Source organism: Geotrypetes seraphini, chromosome 2, assembly GCF_902459505.1.
Source record: "Geotrypetes seraphini chromosome 2, aGeoSer1.1, whole genome shotgun sequence".
Lineage (NCBI taxonomy): Eukaryota > Metazoa > Chordata > Amphibia > Gymnophiona > Dermophiidae > Geotrypetes > Geotrypetes seraphini.
This window is the reverse complement of record NC_047085.1, coordinates 384,154,244-384,179,032: the sequence shown is the minus strand read 5'-3', so window position 1 is coordinate 384,179,032 and position 24,789 is coordinate 384,154,244. Positions and strand designations below refer to the sequence as shown.

Genomic DNA, 24,789 nt, shown 5'->3' with positions numbered 1-24,789 from the left:
GTCGGAGGTTCTTGGGGGGGGCGGTCGTTGGAGGGAGGGGGGTTTGCGTCGAGGGCAGGAGGGCCTGGGATCCCTCCTGCCCGTAATGTAGTGCGGGGTGGGGTTAGGGGGTCGCCGTGGCCAGGAGGGTTTGGGCTCCCTTCTGGCCCAACTACACAAAGTACGGGGAAGGCGGGTGGGGGTGTCGTGGGGGTCGGCCAGGGGGGTCGCGGGTCGGCTAGGGGGACGGGCGGAGGTTCTTGGGGGGGGGGGCGGTCGTTGGGGGGGGGGGGTTTGCGTCGAGGGCAGGAGGGCCTGGGATCCCTCCTGCCCGTAATGTAGTGCGGGGTGGGGTTAGGGGGTCGCCGTGGCCAGGAGAGTTTGGGCTCCCTCCTGGCCCGATATTGTTGGGGAGTCGGCGGTCCTTCGGGGTGAGGGTGCGAGTGGTCCTGCCGGGGGGGGGGGGATGTATCGGACGTCGGGGAGTCGGCCGGGCAAGAGGGCTTGGGCTCCCTCTTGCTCCGATCGTGGATGCGGGTGGGAGCGCGTGCGAGCGGTCGTTCGGGGTGGGGGTGCGAGCGGTCCTGCTGGGGGGGTGAATCGGGCGTCGGGCGGGGTGGGAACTATGTTTAAAAACTTTTGTATACCGCGCTCAGGCATATAACGCGCGAGGGGTATGCGCGGTACGTAAAATCACGTATAACGCGCGCGTTATATCCGCGAAAATACGGTAGTTCCAATCTTAAAGCATCAATTCCCTGAAGAAGCTCTAACTAATGACTGTAGGGCGAAATGGAGATCTTCCGTTGTAATGTTATCTCCGGATTGATTTGGCTGGGTAGAGAATCTTCACCCAAGCTAAGTAACGCTTTAATTCAAGATTGATTGAGAAAGAAAACTGAACTAATATAGAGCAACAATTATTTTGAGTATTCTGCAACTAAAATTTGAAAGAAACTCTTTAATAGAAAACTTCTCATATATACATACAGTGGTGCCTCGCATAACGGACGCCTCGCACAGCGAACGCTGCGCACAACGAACTTTATGTCTTGATTCGTACAACGAACTTCGTTTCACACAACGAAGTCGCCCGAGCTGCATCCTTCCGCGCAGGCACTGCGCTTAACTGCCCTCTCTCCGCCTGGCTCCCTCTTGCCCCCCCCCGACTCCCCGACACGATCGGGGCAAGAGGGAGCCCAAGCCCTCTTGCCCCCCCGACTCCCCGACACGATCGGGGCAAGAGGGAGCCCAAGCCCTCTTGCCCCCCCGACTCCCCGACACGATCGGGGCAAGAGGGAGCTCAAGCCCTCTTGCCCCCCCGACTCCCCGACACGATCGGGGCAAGAGGGAGCCCAAGCCCTCTTGCCCCCCCGACTCCCCGACACGATCGGGGCAAGAGGGAGCTCAAGCCCTCTTGCCCCCCCCCCCCCGACTCCCCGACACGATCGGGGCAAGAGGGAGCCCAAGCCCTCTTGCCCCCCCGACTCCCCGACACGATCGGGGCAAGAGGGAGCTCAAGCCCTCTTGCCCCCCCGACTCCCCGACACGATCGGGGCAAGAGGGAGCCCAAGCCCTCTTGCCCCCCCGACTCCCCGACACGATCGGGCCAGGAGGGAGCCCAAGTCCTCCTGGCCACGGCGACCCCCTAACCCCACCCTGCACTACATTACGGGCAGGAGGGATCCCAGGCCCTCCTGCCCTCGACGCAAACCCCCCCTCCCCCCAACGACCGCCCCCCCCAAGAACCTCCGACCGCCCCCCAGCCGACCCGCGACCCCCCTGGCCGACCCCCACGACACCCCCAACCCCCTTCCCCGTACCTTTCTGTAGTTGGCCGGACAGACGGGAGCCAAACCCGCCTGTCCGGCAGGCAGCCAACGACGGAATGAGGCCGGATTGGCCCATCCGTCCCAAAGCTCCGCCTACTGGTGGGGCCTAAGGCGCCTGGGCCAATCAGAATAGGCCCGGGAGCCTTAGGTCCCTCCTGGGGGCGGGGCCTGAGGCACATGGGCCCAACCCGACCATGTGCCTCAGGCCCTGCCCCCAGGAGGGACCTAAGGCTCCCGGGCCTATTCTGATTGGCCCAGGCGCCTTAGGCCCCACCAGTAGGCGGAGCTTTGGGACGGATGGGCCAATCCGGCCTCATTCCGTCGTTGGCTGCCTGCCGGACAGGCGGGTTTGGCTCCCGTCTGTCCGGCCAACTACAGAAAGGTACGGGGAAGGGGGTTGGGGGTGTCGTGGGGGTCGGCCAGGGGGGTCGCGGGTCGGCTGGGGGGGCGGTCGGAGGTTCTTGGGGGGGGGGGGGGGGTGGTTGGGGGGGGGGGGGGTTTGCGTCGAGGGCAGGAGGGCCTGGGATCCCTCCTGCCCGTAATGTAGTGCAGGGTGGGGTTAGGGGGTCGCCGTGGCCAGGAGGACTTGGGCTCCCTCCTGGCCCGATATTGTCGGGGAGTTGGGGAATCGGCGGGGCAAGAGGGTTTGGGCTCCCTCTTGCCCCGATCGTGTCGGGGAGTCGGGGGGGCAAGAGGGCTTGGGCTCCCTCTTGCCCCGATCGTGTCGGGGAGTCGGGGGGGGGCAAGAGGGCTTGGGCTCCCTCTTGCCCCGATCGTGTCGGGGAGTCGGGGGGCAAGAGGGCTTGGGCTCCCTCTTGCCCCGATCGTGTCGGGGAGTCGGGGGGGCAAGAGGGCTTGAGCTCCCTCTTGCCCCGATCGTGTCGGGGGTGCCAGGGACCACACGGAGTCACCCACCGTACCACCCGATTCGGGTAAGCGCAGGTATCGGTGGGTGGCTTATTTGCGGGGGGGTGCCTTATTTTACATTTTTTTCTAAAAAGGGGGGGCTGTCTTATTTGATGGCCCTGCCTTATCATCGGGGAAACATGGTAGAAAAAAAAAAAAAATGAACAGTTAAGTCCCAGTTTTTGCCGCTGAGACTCTGCCCTCTCTCACTGTAAAATTAGACTCTACTTAGTCTGTCTTTAAATTTAAAAAATGTGTGTTGTTTTAAAAAACAATTATGTTTTTAGATGTATCTAAATAAAAATAATAACCAAAAATTTATCTTTTTTTATGTCATCTTAGCATATTTTATGCTGCAGAACGAATTATTTTTTTTTACATGTATTCTTATGGGAAAACGCGTTTCACATAACGAACGTTTCGCATAACAAACTTGCTCCTGGAACCAATTAAGTTCGTTGTGTGAGGCACCACTGTATTTAAAAATCTTTAAAATAGTAATCCCATTGAGACGAATAGGACCAATGATAGTCTGCATATAGGTTACTCCTTACGATCAGCTCTAAGGTTTTAACCGCAGACACTTGAGATCCTCTGTCTCGCTGAAGGTAATTTTCACCGTTATCACTCTTAAACAAAAGTGTGTTAATATTAGGTAATTTAATAACCAAACACACTTCTACTTGACATCAGAAACATAACAGGTACATACGTGCATCACAAACACTAATACAAGGGCACTACAAGTGCCCAGAGAAACAGAGCAACCAATAAAATAAAAATGAGGAGGAAAAAGTCTCAGATCCCAACCTCCACCCTATGACAGGGTAAACTTCATAGGCATAAAAAAAAAACTCCTCAAATTCAAATTAAATCGTTGCTCTGTGTAATGCAAATAAATCCACTTAAATTCTAAAGATTAACAAATAAAAGGCTTATCTGCTTTAGGAAAGGTTTGTCATACTGACAATGGCCAGTGTTTCACATTCATGGCTGCTTCAGGTTGTAAACACACTGTACAGATCTAACAGCAAAAACCATAACAACTGCAGAAAACAGATACATGCATATACATAAGTGCTAAAAAAAATACATTAACTATTGTATAAAGAGAAAAACAATGAAATATACCTGTATTGTCAGAAACCACCTGAGTGGTGTTGCATCACAAACTTGGCTAAAAGACACCATCAGGGACTAAAAAAGGAAAGGGAAATGGGAAAATTGATGTCATATCCTAATTTCCCAAAATGCAGCTGCTTAAAGGCAAATGATAAATGGAAATATAAGTGGAAGTTACCTCAATTCCCTAGACTGAATGCCATTCCTAGCAAAGAAAAAATCCATGCCAACTGTTAATTTAGTCCAGTGTTTTTCAACTGCCGGTCCGCAGAAAATTCCTGCCGGTCCGCACAGGGCCGGCGACATCGACGAGCTGATATTTTCTGCTGGTCCACACAAGGCTGGCGAGATCATGGGGATCCTCCGACAGTGGCTTTCTCCCCTCACAGCAGCTCTTGGTACTTGCCAGTGCAGTGAATCACTTCGGCAGCCTTGGGGCTTTTGCTGAGTTGCGGCTCACCTCTGATGATGCAACTTCCTCTTTCCTCAGAGGCGGTGTGACCCATCAAAGGACCCAAGTTTGCCTTAGTGAATCGCTGCGCTGGCAAGTACCGAGAGTTGCTGTGAGGGGAAAAAGCCACTATTGGAGGCTGGGAAGCTGCTGGACAAGGGAAAATAAAGGGACAGCTGCTACTGGACCTGGAGGGAGGGAAAAGAAGAGATGCTGCTGGGAGGGGAGGTTAGAAAGGGAAGGGAAGAGAGTTACTGGGAAGGGAGAAGGATAAAAGAAAGGAAACAGCTGGCAGGGAGATTAGAGGAGGGGAAGGGGTCAGGGTGGAATGGAGAGATCAGATGAGGGAAAGGGGAGAGACAGGAATGAGAAAGTAGAGAGACTGATGCTGGGAAGGGGGTCAGCAGAGAAATAAGCAAAGAGGGACAAAGATGCTAGATCTGGTGTAGGAGAGATAAAAATGAAGAGAGCAGTGAAGCTGGAATTAATCTTATAAAAAGGAGAGAGGGGCGCAGGCTGGATGGAAAGGGGAGAAGGGCATAGAAAGAAGACAGATACCATATGGAAGGGAGAGAAGGCAGACAGTGGATGGAAGGGGCAGATGCTGGATTGAAGAGACAGAGAGGGCAGACGCTGGAAGGAAGAGAGTGAAAAGAAGATGAAAGCAGAAACCAGAGACAACAAAAAGTAGAAAAAATAATTTTATTTCTATTTTGTGATTAGAATATATCAGATTTGAAATATATATCCTGCTAGAGCTGGTGTTAGACATAACTGGGGACTGCAAAGCCCAGATAATGCTTCTTTAACTTCCAGCTGGCTTAGGGTTCTCTTTGACCAGGGGGCAGTTGGCCTAGTTGCACTCCTCTAACACTATTCCTGTCATGTGTGACTGTGGTATTCTGTTATCATGCTCAGTAGCCTGTTCTCACGGTGGCCAATCCAGATCACTAGTACCTTGCCAAAACCCAAGGAATAGCAATATTCCATGCTACTGATCCAGGGCAAGCGGTGGCTTCCCCTATGTCTTTCTCAATAACAGACTTTGGACTTTTCCTCCAGGAAATTGTCCAAACCTTTCTTAAAAACAGCTACGCTATCCGCTCTTACCACAACCTCTGGCAATGCCTTCCAGAGCTTAACTATTCTCTGGGCAAAAAAAAAAATTTCCTCCTATTGGTTTTAAAAGTATTTCACTCTAACTTCATCAAGTGTCTTTGTAATTTTTGATGGAGTGAAAAATCAATCCACTTGTACTTGTTCTACTCCACTCAGGATTTTGTAGAATTTAAACATATCTCCCCTCAGACATCTCTTTTCCAAGCTGAAGAGCCCTAACCGTTTTAGTTTTTGCTCATACAAGAGGAGTTCCATCCCCTTTATCATCTTGGTCGCTCTTCTTTGAACCTTTTCTAGCGCCACTATAGCTTTCTTGAGATAAGGAGACCAGAATTGAATGCAATACTACAAATGAGGTCACACCATGGAGAGATACAGCAGCATTATAACATTCTTAGTCTTGTTAACCATCCCTTTTTTAATAATTCCTTGCACCATGTTTGCTTTTTTTGACCACCGCCACACATAGGGTGGAAGGTTTCATCGTATTGTCTACGATGACACCCAGATCCTTTTCTTGGGAGCTAATCCCTAAGGAGGACCCTAGTATCTGGCAACTGTAATTCAGGTTATTCTTCCCAATGTGTATTACTTTGCATTTGTCCACATTAAATTTCATTTGTCACTTGGACACCCAGTCTTCCAATTTCCTAAGGTCTGCCTGCAATTTTTCACAATCCGCATGCATTTTAACAACTTTGAACAGTTTAATGTCATTTACAAATCCGCTATAATAAAACCCTTAGTGCGCATGCACACTTCAATCTCCATGCACCGTGATCCGTGCTTCCGTGCCATGTATGCGCAGTGCCTGCCTCAGCTGATTTTCTACCCCAATCTCTGATGCCAGCTGACTTTCTGCCTCCTGACTATGCTGCCAGGACACCTCTTCTTCTACCCCCGGACCAGCAGCGGCAGCAGCCGCAGGGCATTTGCTAGGCTGGCCCACTTCAATAATGCGAGATGGGCCAGCCTAGCAAAAGCCCCGAGGCTGCCCAACCTAGCGGATGCTGGATAGGGAGCAGGTAAAAGTAAGGGAGAAGGGTTACTGCTGGACAGAGGGAGCAGGAAAGGGGTGCTGCTGGACAGGGGGGAGGTCAAAGGAAGGGAAAAAGGCTACTTCTGGACAGGGGGAGCAAGGAAGGGGTGCTGCTGGACAGGGGGGAGGTAAAAGGAAGGGAGAAGGGCTACTGCTAGACAGGTGAAACAGGGAAGGGGTGCTGCTGGACAGGGGGCCAGGGAGAGACAGAAAGACAAACAGACAGGGGGCCAGGGAGACAGACAGAAAGAAAGACAAACAGGTGGCCAGGGAGACAGACAGAAAGAAAGACATACAGAAAGAAAGGGGGCAGGGAGAGAGAAAGAAAGACAGACATACAGAAAGAAAGAGAAAGAAAGAAATGCTTAAGTCTACACATCTATTCTAGCACCCGTTAATGTAACGGGCTAAAAAACTAGTTTAATAATAATAATAGCTTTATTTATATCCTGTCATACCTTTACAGTTCAAGACAGTGTACAGGAATGGAAACGAAGAGTGATTACAGAGTACAGGCACAGCTACAAGTACAGGTATATAGAGGGTATAGGTGTACAGGGAGATAACATAAGTTTAGGTGGGAATAAACATAAGTTTAGGTGGGGATAGATAGGCAGAAAGGAAGCGAGATACAAGGGAAGTGGGATGAGGGAGAGTGTTAAAGGTGGAGTTAGTGAGGGTTTGGAGTTTGGAAGTTCAAACAAATTTGTCAAAAAGGTGGGTTTTCAGTGCTTTTCTGAAAGATTGGTATGCCAGAGAATTCAGGAGAAGGTAGGGTATTGCTCCAAAGGTCTGCTTAGAAGGATAATGTCCTATCAAGGAATCTTTCATATTGGCATCCCTTGGTGTTCGGGAACAAGGATAATAGTAGTCTGCGAGAGAGGCGGGGTTTGTTCTGTAGGACAAAGTGTCTCTGGAGGTAGGTGGGTGAGGTGCCGAATAGTGTCTTGTAGCACCTGGCCTTGATTGGTAGCCAGTGAAGTTTTTTGAAGTATGGGGTGATGTGGTCAGACTTTTCAGTCCACAGATTAACCGTACCACCGTGTTTTGGATCGTTCTCAGTCTCTTTATGGTTTTTTGTGGGATTCTAGGTAGATTATGTTGCAGTAGTCCAGTGAGCTTAGGATTAGTGATTGTACTAACAATCTAAATGATGCTAAGTCAAAGTAAGGTTTTAGTGTGCATAATTTCCATAGAAGACTGAAATATTTTTTTGATTAAGATTTTTGTGTGGGCGTCAAGTGTGAGTTATTGGTCAAGGGTGAAACCTAGGATTTTTATGGTAGGGTTCCAATTTCCAGATCATTATAAATAAGTTAAATAGCACCGGTCCCAGTACAGACCCCTGCGGCAATCTACAGTTTACTCTCCTCCATTGAGAAAAATTACCATTTAACCCTACCCTCTGTTTTCTATCCAATAACCAATTTCTAATCCACAACTGAACTTTGCCACCTATCCCATGACTCTTTAATTTTTGCAGGAGCCTCTCATGAGGAATTTTATCAAAAGCTTTCTGATCAACCGGTTCACCTTTATCCACATGTTTATTCATACCTTCAAAGAAGTCAAGCAAATTGGTGAGGCAAGATCTCCCTCAGCTGAACCCATGCTGACTCTGTCTCATTAAATCATGTTTGTCTACGTGCTTCACAATTTTATTTTTTATAATTGTTTCAACCATTTTGCCTGGCACTGAAGTCAGGCTTACCGGTCTGTAATTTCCCAGATCTCCCCCGGAGCCCTTTTTAAAAATCGGCATAACATTGCCCACCCTTCAATCTTTAGGTACTACAGACGATTTTAGCGACAGGTTACAGATCACTAACAAAAGGTCAGCAATTTCATGTTTGAGTTCTTTTAGTACCCTGGGATGTATACCATCCGGTCCAGGCGATTTATCATTTTTTAACTTGTCAATTTGGCTTAGTACATCTTCCAGATTCACCAAGATTTCTTTCAGTTTCTCTGCATCATCACCCTTGAAAACCATTTCCGGTTCAGGTAGATTTCTTACGTAAAGACCAAAGCAAATAATTTTGCTCCTTGATCATCCAATGGTCCCACAGATTCCCTAACAGGTTTTCTGCTTCTGAAGTACCTAAAAAAATTGTTATGAGTTTTTGCCTCTTCATATTCTTTCTTAGCTGTCTTTATCAATGCTTTGCAACTAACTTGCCAGTGCTTGTGTTTCTTCTTATTTTCTTCATTCAAATTCTTTTTCCGTTCTTTAAAGGATGTTTTTTTGGCTCTAATAGATTCTTTCACTTCACCTTTTATCCACGCTGGCTCTCGTTTCCTCATCTTTCCACCTTTGTGATATGTGGAATGCATCTGGTCTGGGCTTCCACGATGGTATTTTTAAATAACATCCATGCCTGGTTTACAGTCCTAACCTTTGCAACTGATTCTTTTAGCTTCTTTTTAACCATTTTCCTCATTTTATCATAGTCACACTTTCAAAAATTAAATGCCTCTACAGTAGATTTCTTTTGCGATGTCACTCCCTGTATCAGTTCAAATTTGATCACGTTATGATCACTGTTTCCCAGTGGACCCAACACAGTTAACTTCTGTACTATGTCTTGCATTCCACTAAGGACCAAATCTAAAATAGAACCCTCAATTGTCGGTTCCCAGACCAGTTGCTCCAAGAAGCAATAATTTATGACATCTAGGAATTTTACCTCCCTAGCACTCTCCGATGTAACATTTAACCAGTCAATGCTGAAGTAATTGAAATTATCCATTATTATACTGTTACCCATTTCTCCAGTTTTCCTAATCTCTGAAAACATTTCTTCATCTGTCTGCTCATTTTGTCCCAGGGGATGGTAGTATAACCCTATCTTTAAATTCCTTCCCTTCACACATGGAATTTCTATCCATAAGGATTCCACACTGCTACCTATACCATGCAGAATGTTTAGTTTATTTAATTCCCTCTTTAACATATAGCGCAACCCCCCTCCAATTTGATCTACTCTTTCCTTGCGATATAATTTATACTCAGATAACACAGTGTCCCATTGATTGTCCTCCTTCCACCAGGTCTCTGAGATGCCTATTATATTTATCTCATCATTCAGTGCTATATACTCGAACTCTATTTTATTTTTTAGGCTTCTAGCATTGGTATAAAGACACTTCAAATTGGTTTTTTCCCTTGCAACTACAGGCTGCTGAGAAGACAGGGAAAATTTGAGTCTTTTACGCTGCCTTCCTCTTAAACCTTCCTGGCTTTCTTTAACCATTATTGGAAGCTCTCTACTGGGACTCCTTAAATATCCTGTTTCAATAGTATCCTCCAAGGATACCTCACACCAAACCATCCACTCCCAGGTGACTGTTGGCTTTCCTCCACATCTCAGTTTAAAAACTGCTCTATCTCCTTTTTAAATGTTAGCGCCAGCAGCCTGGTTCTATCCTGGTTAAGGTGGAGTCCATCCTTTCGGAATAAGCTCCCCCTTTCCCAGAAAGTTGCCCAGATCCTAACAAATCTAAATCCCTCATCTCTGCACCATCATCTCAACCATGTCTCTTGGGTCCTGCGCGTGGAACTGGGAGCATTTCTGAAAATGCAACCCTGGAGGATCTGGATTTCAGCTTTCTACCAAAGAGCCTAAATTTGGCTTCCAGAACCTCCCTCCCACATTTTCCTATGTCATTGGTACCTATATGTACCAAGAAAGCTGGCTCCTCCCCAGCACTGTCTAAACTCATTCCTTAACAAATGGTGCTTAACCTAAGGGTGCTCATTATTGAAAAGACAAGAATATCTGAGACCATTCAGTTTGACTTGGACACTAAGGTGGTTGAACTCAAGAGCACTTTAGAACCTTTGGAGTTTGACAAACAATTCTAGATACGCTGAAAAAGATTGAGTCATTTAAGCTCAATCTACAGAAATTTAAGATCAAAAAGTTTAAGAGGGATGAGTTTGACTATGCCAAATAATCTATTTGTCCCTAGCTAGTAAGTAAATCCTGGTATGCCCACAAAGGTAGATTTTGAACATTCTGCCTGTCTGCGAAGGGTTCTACCTTTAACTCTGATGAGGATTTTTTAGACAAAGGAAACAAATGCATCCCAACAGCAGATCTCAGGGGGACAAATCTCCTACGAGAGACAACAGGACGATGCATTATACAGTGATTAATCTTTCACATTATTCTTTATCTGGATCTGAACAATCAGTTTTAGCCAAGAGTTTAACCTTTGTTCCTATTCAACTATCTAAACCTTTTCATTTGTGTGTTGATTTTGAAAGGTTTTCTCGCAAGTTACATTTAAAGGAGTTTTTTTGTTCATTACCCAATTACTGTCACTGAATGAATTATACATAACTGAATGAGCCCCAAGTCTTCATTTGGCTACTTTTAAAGATTTAGTTCTTAGGGATTTGAAGGCTCTTTCTTTAAAGAAACATTATCAACCTTTCAATTTATCCAAAGAGGAATATGATGCGCTGAAATCTTTGAGATCTAATCATTACATCTGTATTTGCCATGCAGGCAAAGGAGGGGCAGTTTCTATACTTAATATAGAAGACTATGATAAAGAAGTTTACAAACAACTGTCTGCTCCTTCTGATTACTTGAAGTTACATTCGGATCCCACTCCAGACCTTCTAGAAACAGTTAGGGACATCACCAAGCAGGGACTGAAAGAAGGGTTTCTCACTAAACCAGAGTTTTTGTTTCTAAAAATAGACCATCCACATGTCCCAGTGTTCTATATTTTGCCAAAGATTCATAAGACCTTGGTAGAACCACCTGGATGCCCATTGTTTCAAGCAGAAGCACAGTCTTGGAGCCCCTTTTCTGTTTCATTGACATTTTTTGCGCCCTAGTGTGCTTACGGATTTTTCTTACCTTTGGGACACCTTTAATTTTTTAGGTAAATTGGCAGCAAGTAAGAATGTTAAGGAGATCTCTTTTCTTGTTACCTTGGATGTCAAGTCCCTATACACCAGGGATCTCAAAGTCCCTCCTTGAGGGCCGCAATCGGGTTTTTAGGATTTCCCCAATGAATATGCATGAGATCTATGTGCATGCACTGCTTTCAATGCATATTCATTGGGGAAATCCTGAAAACCCAACTGGATTGCGGCCCTCAAAGAGAGACTTTGAGATCCCTGCTATACACAGTGATACCACAAAATGAGACTATTTGCATTACCAAGGAGTTTTGGGATTTGACTTCTGAAAATAGAAGGATTCCTACGGATTTTTAAAAATAAAATTGTTAGCTCTGGCAATGCAAAAAAAATAATAAATATATATATATTTTCGTTATAGGGATCAATTTTTCTAACAGATTTCTGGAGTGGCCATGGGAGCCACTATGACCCCCTCCATTGCCAATCTTTTAATGCAGATATTTGAAGCTTTGTGGATTAAACATAATCCTTTTTCTGCTTTTATTGGCATTTGGCTACGCTGTATTGATAGTGTGGTTGGGTTTAGAAGATCAGTTGATATCTTTCTGCCATTGGCTTAATTTCTGTCACTTTAACATCCAGTTTAGCATTTCTTACCACTCAGATAGAATTTCTTTTTTGGATGTTTTGGTGATTATAGATGGAGATAAATTTGCCACTACGATCTTTCATAAATCCACTGACAGAAATACTTTTCTGTAGTTCTCCAGCAATCACCCCATGTTTCTTAAGCAGAGTCTTCTTATCTCTTAATTTTTTCAATACAGGTGCATATGCTTGGACATAACAGAATATCAGTCTTGTTCAGAGGGGTTATCTCTTGGAAGTTCTTCATCGACCCTATAAGTGGGCCAAATTTTTGAACAGAGATTTGTTGTTTCTTGAGCGTGATTGTTCTGCAGAAGATGAAGCGATCTCCTGTGTATTATAATATTCTTCAAAGATTAATGATGTAGTTCGCATTTTGAGATGCCATTGGGACATTTTGGAACTTCAACCTACATTTAAGGGCTCTTTTTTGAGGACTGAATTTACACAACAATTTAACTTGAAAGAACTTTTAAGTTCTTCTGATGTTAACAGGACACTGACATACACCTCAGTGAAGGATGGTTTAGAGATCCCTGTACTGGTAAGAAGTTTTTCTCTCATACAACACTTCATGTTCCTCTACCTTTGTTGTGTACCTAGTGATATGTCCATGTCCCAAAATATATGTTGGACAGATCACTCATCTTTTTAAGATACGTATGACAGAGCATAAAACAGTGAAGAACCTGTAGGATTAAATCAAAAGCTGGAATGGCATCTATTCTATTGAGTTTGATGTATTATCTTAAGTATTGTTGATGACATCTGGCATTTCCTCAGTGAATCTTTGTGGTCCTCTGGATATAACCGTGAAGACCTGGTAGGATAAAATTTAAAAGCTTGAATTGGTTTAGATTGAGCTTATCTACTGACATTTTTGTTTTATCAAGACATTGCAGATGTCTCTGTGTTATTTCCAGCTGCAAAATATATTTTCCTTGCCTAAAAGATATTTGATGGACTAAATTAAAAGTTGGCATGGAGTTTTCCTTTACTGGGATCAGCATTCAGTCTAGGGAATTGAGGCAGCTTCCAGCTATACTTCTCTTTATCATTTGTCTTTAAATAGGTGCATTTTGAGAAATGAGGATATGACATCAATTTCCCCCTTTCCCTTTCCTTTTTTTAGTCCTGGATGGCGTCTTGTAGCTACGTTTGTGAAGCAGCAAGACACCACTCAGGAGGTTTCTGAAAATACAGGTATATTTCATTGTTTTTCTCTTTACACAATAGTTAATATATTTTTCAGCACTTATGAGTATGCATGTATCTTTTTTCTGAAGTTATTATTTTTTTTGCGGTTAGGTCTGTTCAGTGTGTTCACACACTGAAGCAGCCATGAATGTGAAACACTGGCCATCAGAATGACAGCACCTTTCCGAAAGCAGATAAGCCTTTTATTTACACTTCCCACTCCATATTCGCGAATTCCGTATCTATGGATTCGCTTATTCACGGTTTTAAACAAAAAATATCACTTTCATTTTTCGGGCTATTTTAAGCCCTATAAGTCCCCCATTAAACCTTACATGGTGGTCTAGCAGGTTTTCGAGCAGGAGCGATCTTCCCACGCTCCTGCGTCGTGCAGATCGCTCACAGGAAATGGCTCAAGAGACTATGGGAGCTCAAGGAAGCCATTTCCTGTGAGCGATCTGCATGGGGCAGGAGCGTGGGAAGATCGCTCCTGCCTGAAAACCCGCTAGACCACCAGGTAAGGCTTAAGGAGGGGCTTTCAGGGCTTAAAATAGCCAGGGGAAGCGGGGGTTAGGGGCAGAACCGGCCCAAATATTATTCACGGTTTTTTCATATTCGCGGGCCGGCTCTGTCCCAAACCCCCGCAAATATGGAGGGGGAAGTGTATTAATCTTTGGATTTTCAGTGGATTTACTTGCATTGCTCAGAGCACCAATTTACAGTAATTTGTATATGAGGAGGTTTTTTTGCCTATGAGGTTTACCCTGTCACCTGTCTCTGTAGGGTGAAGGTTGGGATCTGAGGCTTTTTCCTCCTCATTTTTCATTTTATTGGTTGCTCTGTTTCACTTGACACTTGTTGTAGTGCCCCTGTATTAGAGTTTGTGATACACGTATGTACCTGTTTGTTTCTGATAACAAGTAGAAGTGTGTTTGGTTATTACAGTATTTTTCTGCATTCTTTAGTATTGTTTTCTAGAATATCTAATTTAGCCAACTAGATTTTGAGCATCTAAAATCCAATTGAAAACAAGCTGGTATCTAACTAGACAAAATGTGATTACTTAGATTTAGGTTAATCAAATTTCCCATGGCATTTCTTCTTTGAAAACTGGGCCATTGGAGAGTGCTGGGTACAAAGTATGCACATATATTTCTGCTTGTTCTTAATTCAACAGGTAGATTTCAAAATGAAAGCCTCATGCAGATCCTTTACCAAATTGCACTGATTGTACCTTTCTCTTGATTGGTAAAATGATTTATGCTGTGACCTGCAGAGATACTTTGATGAAGAAAGTCATTTGGACATTTTTTGGTGGGGTTTTCCCCAAGGTAAACATCAGAAATCACTGAGCTCTGGAATTATCTTACCTCCCCACTTCGTAACTTGAGCTCCCTTCAACTATTCCATAAGCATCTGAAAACTTGGCTATTCTCTAAAATGTAACTTTTCTTTCCCTCTCTGGTACACTAAGCCCTCTAACCTCTCTTTATACTTACTTCTATAATTCCATTGGAGTTCCTTTCTATTCCAACCCCTGTAAACCGTGCCAAGCTCCACGTTTGTGGAGAAGATGCGGTATATAAACCCAAGGTTTAGTTTAGTTTAGATAAAGGCCAAATGGCTCATCCAATCTGCCCATCCATAGAATCCACTATCTCCTCCTTTCCCTAAGAGATCCCACTTGCCTGTCCCACACTTTTTTGAATTCAGACAGTCTTTGTCTCCACCATCTCTACTGGGAGCCTATTCCACGCATCAACCACCCTTTTTGTAAAAAAAAGTATTTTATAGAAATATGAAAACCATTTTTTTTTACAGCTGTTACACTTGAAGAAAATGCTTTCAAAAATTCCCTCCCCAATTCTTGCTAATAAACCTATATATTTTGAGGTAATTAATAAAAAAATGACACTTTCCAAAATAATTTTATGGTGTTTTCACTTGAGAAAATAACTCTTCAAACTACACATCCCAATACATGACACTTGATCTTACCGAGTTTTATTCATCAGGTCTGCTCCACATGCTTTATAATAATCTAAATTTTGCTGGAACTGATAATTCACTGGTCTTGGATTTTTCTGTGAAAACAAAATTTATAAAACCTGATATCAAAACCTAAAAAAATCATCCAAACAATTTAAAAAGATGCACAAAAATGAATATAAGTTTAAATTGCAATGCTTACTAAAAGAAAATAAATATGCAACTTTTTATCATCTAAGCTTTAATGATGTTAAAATTTAAGACAATGATTTTCTCTTAAATAATAAGATGCGTTAAAATGTAGAAAATTCATTTTCAAATGAAACCTTTACTATTTTACATTTACTCTGTGCAGGGGAACCTCATGAAATGAGACTGAATTCAAACCTTGCCATTTCTCTTTTGCTAAATCACATTAGGAAATGGACTTAGTACATTTTAACATAAGACTTTTCTACCCACTGAGAACATTTCTAACCTGACAGTTTTTAAGGTATATTTCAATTTTTTTAAGGTCATGCACTGTTTGCATTAGTGTGCATGACCTAAAAAACCTTAATGAAGAAGTACTTTTAAAATCAATAGGAGGAAATATTTTTTCATTCAGAGAATAGTTAAGCTCTGGAACGCATTGCCAAAGGTTGTGGTAACAGCGGATAGTGTAGCTGGTTTTAAGAAAGGTTTGGCCAGTTTCCTGGATCAGTAGCATGGAAAGCTGCTACTCTTTGGGTTTTTGCCAGGTACTAGTGACCTGGATTGACCACCTTGAGGATGGAATATTAGGCTGGATGGAACATTGGTCTAACCCAGTAAAGTTATTCTTTGTTCTTATGTACTTACCACCCTACAGTAAGAATCTTTGGAATTCAATTCCAGGTATAATGAGATTATGCAAAGATCGGGTGTCTTTTAAGCTTTGATTTCCTGAAGAAGAAGGAAGGACATCTGTTGTGAAGTGAAAGAGGACTCTTTTGGAGGGTAATTTGGAGGTACTATTAGGAAATGGAATGAATAACCCTCCTTGATGACCTTTAGGACCCGAATCTGTCCTGATGAGAGCCCAACGTCGATGATATAATTGTAGTTGACCTCCGATAGGTTGGGGAAGAGGCTGAGAGGGAGACTGTCTCCCTAGAAGCATGTCAAAAAGACTGAGCTGGCTTTTGAGCAGACAAAGTCTGGGACTTTTGAGGTTGCTGCTGCTTTTGTCTCTTTTGTGGTGGTGGTTTGGAAGAAGAGGATGTTGCAGGGTATTATCTCTTGTAAGAATAAAAAGCAGGTTTAGATGGTGACTCTTAGTCTTTGATCTATTCAAAGAGTTCCAATTCTGCTCATGCTGAGTCAGGTTTTGAGTAGCAGCCTCTATTCTATCACCGAAGAGTTCTTCCCCCAGGCATGGAATGTGGGCTAAATGGTCCTGAAGATTAATATCCATGTCAGAGACTCGTAGCCAAGCAAGATGTCTCATCGCAACAGACATGGCAGATGCTCTGGATAACATTTCAAAAACATCAAATGCCATCCATGCCATATATTTTCTGGTTTGTAGAAGACTGTGAGTAGTCTGCTGAAAATCCCTAAGATGTTCTGGAGGAATATACTGCTCGAAATCCGCCAATTCTTTTTACAAGATGTTTAAAATAAAATGATATGTAGAAGTTGTAATTTAGCATTCTATTGCCCAACATAGAGTTTTGATAGAGATGGTGACCAAACTTGTCTATAGTACCGGTGTCCCAGTGGTGCAGAAGTGTAAACTTTGGTACTGGAGGATCTTTTGAGGATCGACTCCACAGTAACAATTGGTGTTGGTGTTGTGGTTTGTTAAATCCAGGGCAAGAAATTATTCTGTAGAGTGAATCAATTTTTCTTGGGGCCACAGTGACAGATGGAGGAGGAGGAGATGGATCTGAAGGTATGCCATATGATTCAGGGGCTGACAAAGTAAGCTCACACTCAGAGTCATTATGGTGGCGTGAGACATTAGAATCAACTGCAGGAACCCCATGTGACTCTCTGTAAAATGAAGAATGAAGAGGAGAACGATGAGCATGACGAATCAATGCTCCTTGATGTCTTCTGTACCTATCTGATAAAGATGATGAAGAGGAACAAAGGGAAGTTCTCTTATTCCTGAAATATGGGATCAATGTGATATAGAACGATGGTACCTCGATTCAGAGCGTCTAGTTGATGAAGAATGTTAATGCATCAAAGAAGGACATCGATGCTTTGATGAACAGCGACGATGTTTTGATGGTAAGCATCGCTGTTCTGCTGTAGAGGATTGATGCTCGATGGAGAGCATTGTTGTCTACTGGCAGATTGATGAGAGTTAGACCAATGCCTCGATGGAGATTTGGAATCTGTACCCCATGGCCTCGAGGTGCCATGCTTAGGCTGGGCTGGTACTGAGGGAGTCGATGTTAGCACTGGTGTCTCATTTAATTTAAACATGCCACCGATCTCCCTCCTGAAAAAATCATTGAGTTACTATTTGAAAAGCTGCACCGGTACTCTTGGCTCAACAGCCGGTACCATCGGTGCGTCAGGGTGTCTAGGGGTGGGTGACATTGAGGAGAATACATGCCCTGAAGGAGACACAACCTGCAGAGATGGAGAGTGATGGCATTGACGTTTGGCCTGCATCGAGGGACTCGATGCTGTAGGGGCCTGCGATGCTTGCTGGGAAGAGGATGGCTTCTTAGCTGGCTTCCCGATGCTGGAAGCTCATCCAATGTTGATGTTGATGCTGGCACTGCAGGCTCAGAGTGTTTTCCGGTGTCTATGACTGCTCCAAAGAGCTTCTCTTGTTGAATGTGACAAGCCTTTAGTGAGTGCTTTTGTAAGGTGGAACAGCGTGTACAGGTGTCAACATGATGCTCATGGCCCAAACACTGCAAACAACTATGAAGGTCAGTGATTGAAATAGGCTGCTGGAACCAACAGAACTTTTTAAAACCGGTCAATGGTTTTGACATGGATGGAAAAATTGTGATGGCAAAATTAAACTCAATGATGAGAAAAGAGAGAAGCCCGCCAAGGAAACAACAAGAAGGCTGAAGGCCCAAGTAATGAAAATAAAATAATTCTTATTTTATGTTTTTATTTTTTTAACTAAGAAACACAAAAGTAAAGAAAAAGTTAAGAAAAAATGGGCAAAGGTTAAAAAAATGTTATGTGAAGAAGGCAATGCGGAAAATGAAGAACTGAGGAACCGTGAGCCGATGTTGGGCGGAAAGGCACGTGCACATGCACGGGGCGGGCGGGCAGGCACAAAGTTTCTTAAAACTTAAAGTGACAGTTCACTTTTAACACATGTGAGAATATGCTACCTGCTTGACCTAGGATAATGATCGCACTGAATAAAAGTCATCTTGATTGGTTGTTATGCGAATTGGCTGTAAAATATTCTTGATTATTGGGATTGTCTGTATATGAGTAGCAAACCCTGGGGTGGGTGGAACTAAAGTCCCTAATTCAGCAGAGAACCAATCAGATAAGAACCAAAAGCTTCACAAGAAAATAAAGGAAAGGAGGGTTAAAATTTTTTTATTTTTTTTTAACTAGCTGAGAGTAGAAGATTGAAGGAAAAGGGAAGGTATTAGATTCTATATGTAGAGCAAAATCAAGGATATACAGGATTAGTTAGCTCTTAGAGCTACATTCACTAAGCCCACCGATCGCGTTTGTGATCGTGTACTGACCCAATTTTCTAACCTCTATGCCGATCATTCCCGATCCGCGCATGCAAAGTAGGAAGGACGCAATTCACAAAATAATTTCAGCAACACCGACTGGCTACCCGATCAAAAAACAAGCGACTGCTGAGGACTAATAACTAATAACTTTATTCTTATATACCGCCAACAATCTTGCGACTTCTAGGTGGTTTACAGTGAGGTGAAACTGTACAGTCAGTGAATTACAGAGTATAACAGTGACCATCTGATATTAACAACATTAATAATAACAACAGTTTATATACTGCCGGACCGGGAAGTTCCGTGCTATTTACAATGAGTTAGAAAAGTTTCATTAATTGATTGGGACATTCATAGTTTAGAGATTAGAGGTTAACAGTTTGCAAGATCAGATATGGGTGGAATTACGAAGGGGGCTATTGTCCTTGTTCGTTACCTATGTAATTCAAGAACAGGTATGTTTTTAGGTGTCTCCTAAATTCGCTATAGTTGTTTGAGTGTGTGATTAGTTTTCCTAGGTCTTTGCCCCATAAGGCTGCTTGGTACGATAAAAGTTGTTGATGATGTCTCTTATATCTGCATCCTCTAGCCGGTGGGGAAACAAATTTCAGGTGTGTGCTTCTCTCATGTCTGTTAGTTGGGAATGAGAAGAGGTCTATTATATATTTAGGGGCTAGACCTGATAATACCTTAAAGCAGAGACCAGTTGCTTGTTTAAAAACCCCTGCTCTGTGCCCCGATTCTCCTGCTCTCTGCCCCAACTTTGTGGTTTTAACCCGCGGTGTAGCCTCGTTTCAACCCACGGGTTAAAACCACGGGCTCGCGAAAGTTTTCAGCTCTATGATAACAAAAAAAAAATAATTTCAAGCTCTATCTTCGCGGTGAGCATGCACAGACCATCTACAGGCAAAGGAGATGGTCTGCTCATGTGTCAGGATCACTGGAGAGCAATCCATGCGATCGATGGGGGGCGTGCCTACGATCGCCCCCATTTGCATGAAGACGTGTTGACAATTCGTCAGCCTGCCATGGATCAGACATGATCAGGAAGGTAAGTGAATCTAGCCCTTAGAGAATTGCAGTGCTAAAAGCACATATGCTCCCACCAAGACTTTGTCCCACGTAAAATGTTTATGCTGACCAAAAGATGTTTTGAGCTAACAATCTTTTTTGTAGTGAATACACCTGATAAATATGGATCATGTGAAAACTCTTCATTTCCCTAATCTCTCTCTCTCTCTAATAATAAAACGCTAAGCGCGCATGCGCACTCTCACCACACGCTTCCCTGATCCCTGTTCTGTCGTGCTGTGCTGGCAAGAGTGCGCATGCGCGCTTACTACATCACCAGGACTCCAGGATGCGTGGAGTGGCGGCTGCCGGGAGGAGGCCTGTCGGTGGAGGGCAGACGCCGAAAAGGGCTACGAAGCCAGCGGGAGCGGCGAAACCGCGCAAGGCATCGGACCCCAGCGTCTACGAGCTGATGGGCTTGTCCTTGGCTGCCCTGAACAAGGCTCTGGAAGCAGCCGGAGGTGAAGAAGAAGAGCCCTTCGAAAAGCAAGAAAGCGGCAATGAAGAAAGTGAAAAAGGCGGCAGGGGCTGGAGTGAAAAAGAGTCAGAAGAGGGTCAAGAAGCCATTGGCAACCGCCATCAAGAAAACAGCCAAGAGCCCCCAAAAGGCGAAAGCTGTTAAAGCCAAGAAAGCGGCGAAGAGCAAGGCTAAAGCCAATTAAAAAAAAAAAAAGCTGACAATCTTTAAACTCTGCCCTTGCCCTAGCACCGTTTCTACCATGGAGGTGAGGCTTCCTACCTTGGTGCCAGGGTGGTGAAGTAAGACCTTTTTAAAGCTGCAGGGGGGAGAGAAATGCTGCTGCATAGGGGGCAGGGAGAAAGACAGATAGTGGGAGGGAGGGAGACAGAAAGAAAGACAGACAGTCAGACATATTTTCTAGCAGGGGGGAGGTAAAACAAAGGGAGAAGGGTGCTGCTGGATAAGGAGAGCAGTGAAGGGGTGGTGGTGGACACAGGGGAGGTAAAAGGAAGGGAGAATGGATAGGTGAAGCAAGCAAAGGGGGGGGGGGGTGGACAGCCAAGGAAAAAGAAAGAAAGAAAGACAGAAATACAGAAAGCGGCTAAGGAGAGAGAGAAAGAAATAAAGACAGACACTCTCACATATATTCTAGCACCCGTTAATGTAACGGGCTATATATATATATATATATATATATATAGAGAGAGAGAGAGAGAGATTAGGGAAATGAAGAGTTTTCACTATAGAGTATATATATTATTTGCCGCCTTTTAGAAAAAATTCACTTAAGGCAGTGTACAGCAAGAATAAGGAAGCAGGCAATTATAGCAATAAAAACATTCAAATAACAGTACATAATATGGTATAGTATGCTACTTAAATTGTCAATATAATATGCAATAAAACATCTTAATAGACAGCACAAGGTGTTAGCCAAGGTGGAACAGATAATAGGAGTCAGAAAACAGGAATAATAGGAGTTAGAAAATAAGGAGACTAATTTAAAGAAACTTGCAAGTGAAGTCAGAATGGTACATGAATATAATGTCAACTAGGGCAGAAGTGGTTAAGAAACAAAAAAAAGTAATTATGAGTTTGAATATGACATCTATTAAGCCATTGAATTTGACTGACTAGCTCCTTTGCTGACAAGAAGTGTGTAGGCTACTATTATAAGTTATTTATGGTATGAAACACTGCATAACTATATATGGTATGCTGTCTAGGCAACCCCATGTCCCTGTTGTCCTTTCTATACTTGATTGACATTAAAAAAAACTTAGGATAGGGTTAAAACCTATAAGAGAGAGAAAGAAAGCTCAGGCTGCCACAGAGTGAAGAACGAAATCTCAGAAGCAGAAGGAATGTCCCTTTAAAGCCTGAGGATGGAAGCATAATACAGAATATCCCTGAGACTCTAGTGAGCTCTGTGAAGCAGAAAAAATATGGTTTGTAATGTAGAAGATGATTTTATACTTTTAAACATTTATGACCAGATCTGTGACCAAATGTTATGATTATAAGCTTCTATCTCAGAGTTCCATATTTTTCTGTAGAATGAATATAGGTTGTGAGAGCTAAAAACTCATGCTGCCATTTCTGTCTGGCTCAACAGTGCCCACACTCTTTTACTTAATTTTAATTGTTTAAGAAGCTCTCTAGGAAGCTGTTAAGCAGCAGACAATTGAAACAAATCCTGAATCAAATTATTTAATACACTGGCACAGTATCTGGTTCATGAAAGGTTTATGAGATGTTCTTTGTTATTGTTACTTACACCTTTCACCAATGCTTTAACAGCACACTTTATAAAACACATTTCTACTTTAAACCTAGAAATTGAACATTTGAAATATGGATATTCACAATTTCCAACATATTTTAAGTTCTGCTGCATGTTCTTAAGCACAGTTGCTCCCTCAATTAATCCTCTGAAGCCTTGGTCCAAATGAATATGTCACTTGAGGTGACATAAGAATGGAAAATCTTTTTAAATATTTGCGTATTTTCATAGAAAATCATGTGTGCATTTGTTGTACCACTCAAACCATGCCTTTTTAGAATATGTTTATCCCACATCTTTTACACAGGTAAATCAACAGCATATGCAAGCCTATGTCATCTATACTTGTAAATGTCACACAAGGCTTCTAAAATCTATTCAACAATTCATCCTATTTAGAACAAAACATCATTTTCCATTCTTTACACTTAAGAACATAACTTTTAAGATTGCAAACATTAATAAAAATAAGGCAAGATTATAAGTTATATTTTATTTATTGTGCATTTTTTTTGTGAACTGCTTATTGTAGGCGGGTTATAAATGTATAAAATAAATAAATCAAATATAAGAACATAAGATTTGCCGTAGCTGGGTCAGACCAGTGGTCCATCGTGCCCAGCAGTCCACTCACACAGCGGTCCTTAGGTCAAAGACCAGTGCTCTATTTGAGTCTAGCCTTACTTGCATATGCTCTGTTCCAGTAGGAACTTATCCAACCTTGTCTTGAATCCCTGTAGGGTGCTTTCCCCTATAACAGCTACCAGAAGAGTGTTCCAGTTTTCTACTACTCTCTGGGTGAAGAAGAACTTCCTTACTTTAGTGAGTGCCCTCTTGTTCACTTCACTTTGGAGAGAGTGAACAATCTCTCTTTCTCTACTAAGTCAATTCCATTCAATATCTTGAATGTTTCGATAAAATCTCCTCTCAGCCTTCATTTTACAAAGTAGAAGAGGCCCAGTTTTTCCAGCCTCTCATTGTACAGCAACTTCCCCAGTCCCTTAACCATTTTTGTCACTCTTCTCTGAACCCTTTCAAGTAGTACTATGTCTTTTTTCATGTACGATGACCAGTGTTGGATGCAGTATTCCAGGTGGGGGCGTACCATGGCCCGGTATAATAGCATGATAGCCTTTTCAGATCTGTTCGTGATCCCCTTCTTAATCATTTCTAGCATTCTGTTTGCCCTTTTCGCCACCACCGCGCAGACAGTTTCATTGACTTGTCTACAAGTACTCCCAAGTCTCTTTCCTGGGTGCTCTTTCTGAGTATAGCACCGGACATCCTGTATTCGTGCATATGATTTTTGTTATCGACATGCATCACCTTGCACTTATCCACATTGAACTTAATTTGCCATTTCGCTGCCCATTCCTCGAGCATATTTATGTCTCTTTGTAGGTCTTCATAATCCTTCTGTGTCCTCACTACTCTGAATAACTTTGTATCGTCTGCAAATTTAATCACCTCACTTGTTGTGCCAATTTCTAGGTCATTTATAAATATGTTGAAGAGCACAGGCCCGAGCACCGAACCCTGAGGCACTCCACTTGTGACGCTTTTCCAGTCTGAGTATTGTCCATTCACCACCACTCTCTGTTTCCTAGCCGCCAACCAGTTTTTAATCCATGTGAGTATATCACTCTCGATTCCATGGCTCATAGTTTTTCGAAGTAAACGTTCATGTGGAACCTTGTCGAACATCCTTCTGAAAATCTAGATATACGATGTTGACTGGGTCACCCTTGTCTATCTGCCCATTTACTTCTTCGAAGAAGTCAAGCAAGATCTTCTTTTGCTGAAGCCTTGCTGGCTGGTCCTCATCAGTTTGTGTCCGTCAAGGTGATCAATGATGCAGTCCTTTATCAGCGCCTCTACCATCTTTCCTGGTACCGAAGTCAGACTTACTGGTCTGTAGTTTCCCGGATCTCCATTCGAACCTTTCTTGAAGATCAGCATAACATTCGCCACTTTCCAGTGTTCAGGATACTTTCCTGATTGATCAACAGATTTGTTATTAGTTGGAACAGTTCAGCTATAACCTCTTTCAGTCCTTTGATTGCCCTCAGGTGGATGTCATCCAGTCCCGTGGATTTATCATTTTTAATCCTATCAATCTGTCTGCATACCTCTTCTAGACTGACCGTCGTCCCTGTCAGTTTCCTGTCTTCATTTCCTGTGTATAGCCTGTCGGCTTCCGGTATATTGGATATATCCTCTTCAGTAAATACAGACGCAAAAAATGTATTCAGTTTGTCAGCGATGGCTTTGTCTTCCTTTAGTACTCCCTTTATTCCCTGGTCATCTAACAGCCCCACCGCTTCCTTTGTGGGTCGTTTCCCCTTAATATATCAAAAGAACGGATTAAAGTTTTTGGCCTCCTTGGCTATTTTTTCTTTGTAGTCTCTTTTGGCCCCTCTTACCGCCTTATGGCACTTTCTTTGATGTTGTTTGTGTTTTTTCCAGTTTTCTTCCATTTATGTCCTTTTCCATTCCTTAAACAAAGTCTTCTTGTCTCTGATCGCTTCCTTCACTGCTACAGTGAGCCACGCCGGTTCCTTGTTCTTCTTCTTGGAACTTTTGTTGATAGGCGGTATATATAAATTT

At 43.3% G+C, this 24,789-nt stretch overlaps 1 protein-coding gene across 20 annotated transcripts in view; it reads right to left on the bottom strand.

Annotated features, from left to right (window-relative positions):
• The window catches only part of TBC1D5 (TBC1 domain family member 5), a 759,729-nt gene that overhangs the window by 82,855 nt on the left and 652,085 nt on the right, over positions 1 to 24,789 (bottom strand). For all 20 annotated transcript variants that reach the window (XM_033930686.1, XM_033930692.1, XM_033930693.1 and 17 more), the window contains one exon: positions 15,174 to 15,259. In XM_033930686.1, the coding sequence (XP_033786577.1) occupies positions 15,174 to 15,259 (86 nt within the window). The remainder of the gene's footprint in view (positions 1 to 15,173; positions 15,260 to 24,789) is intronic.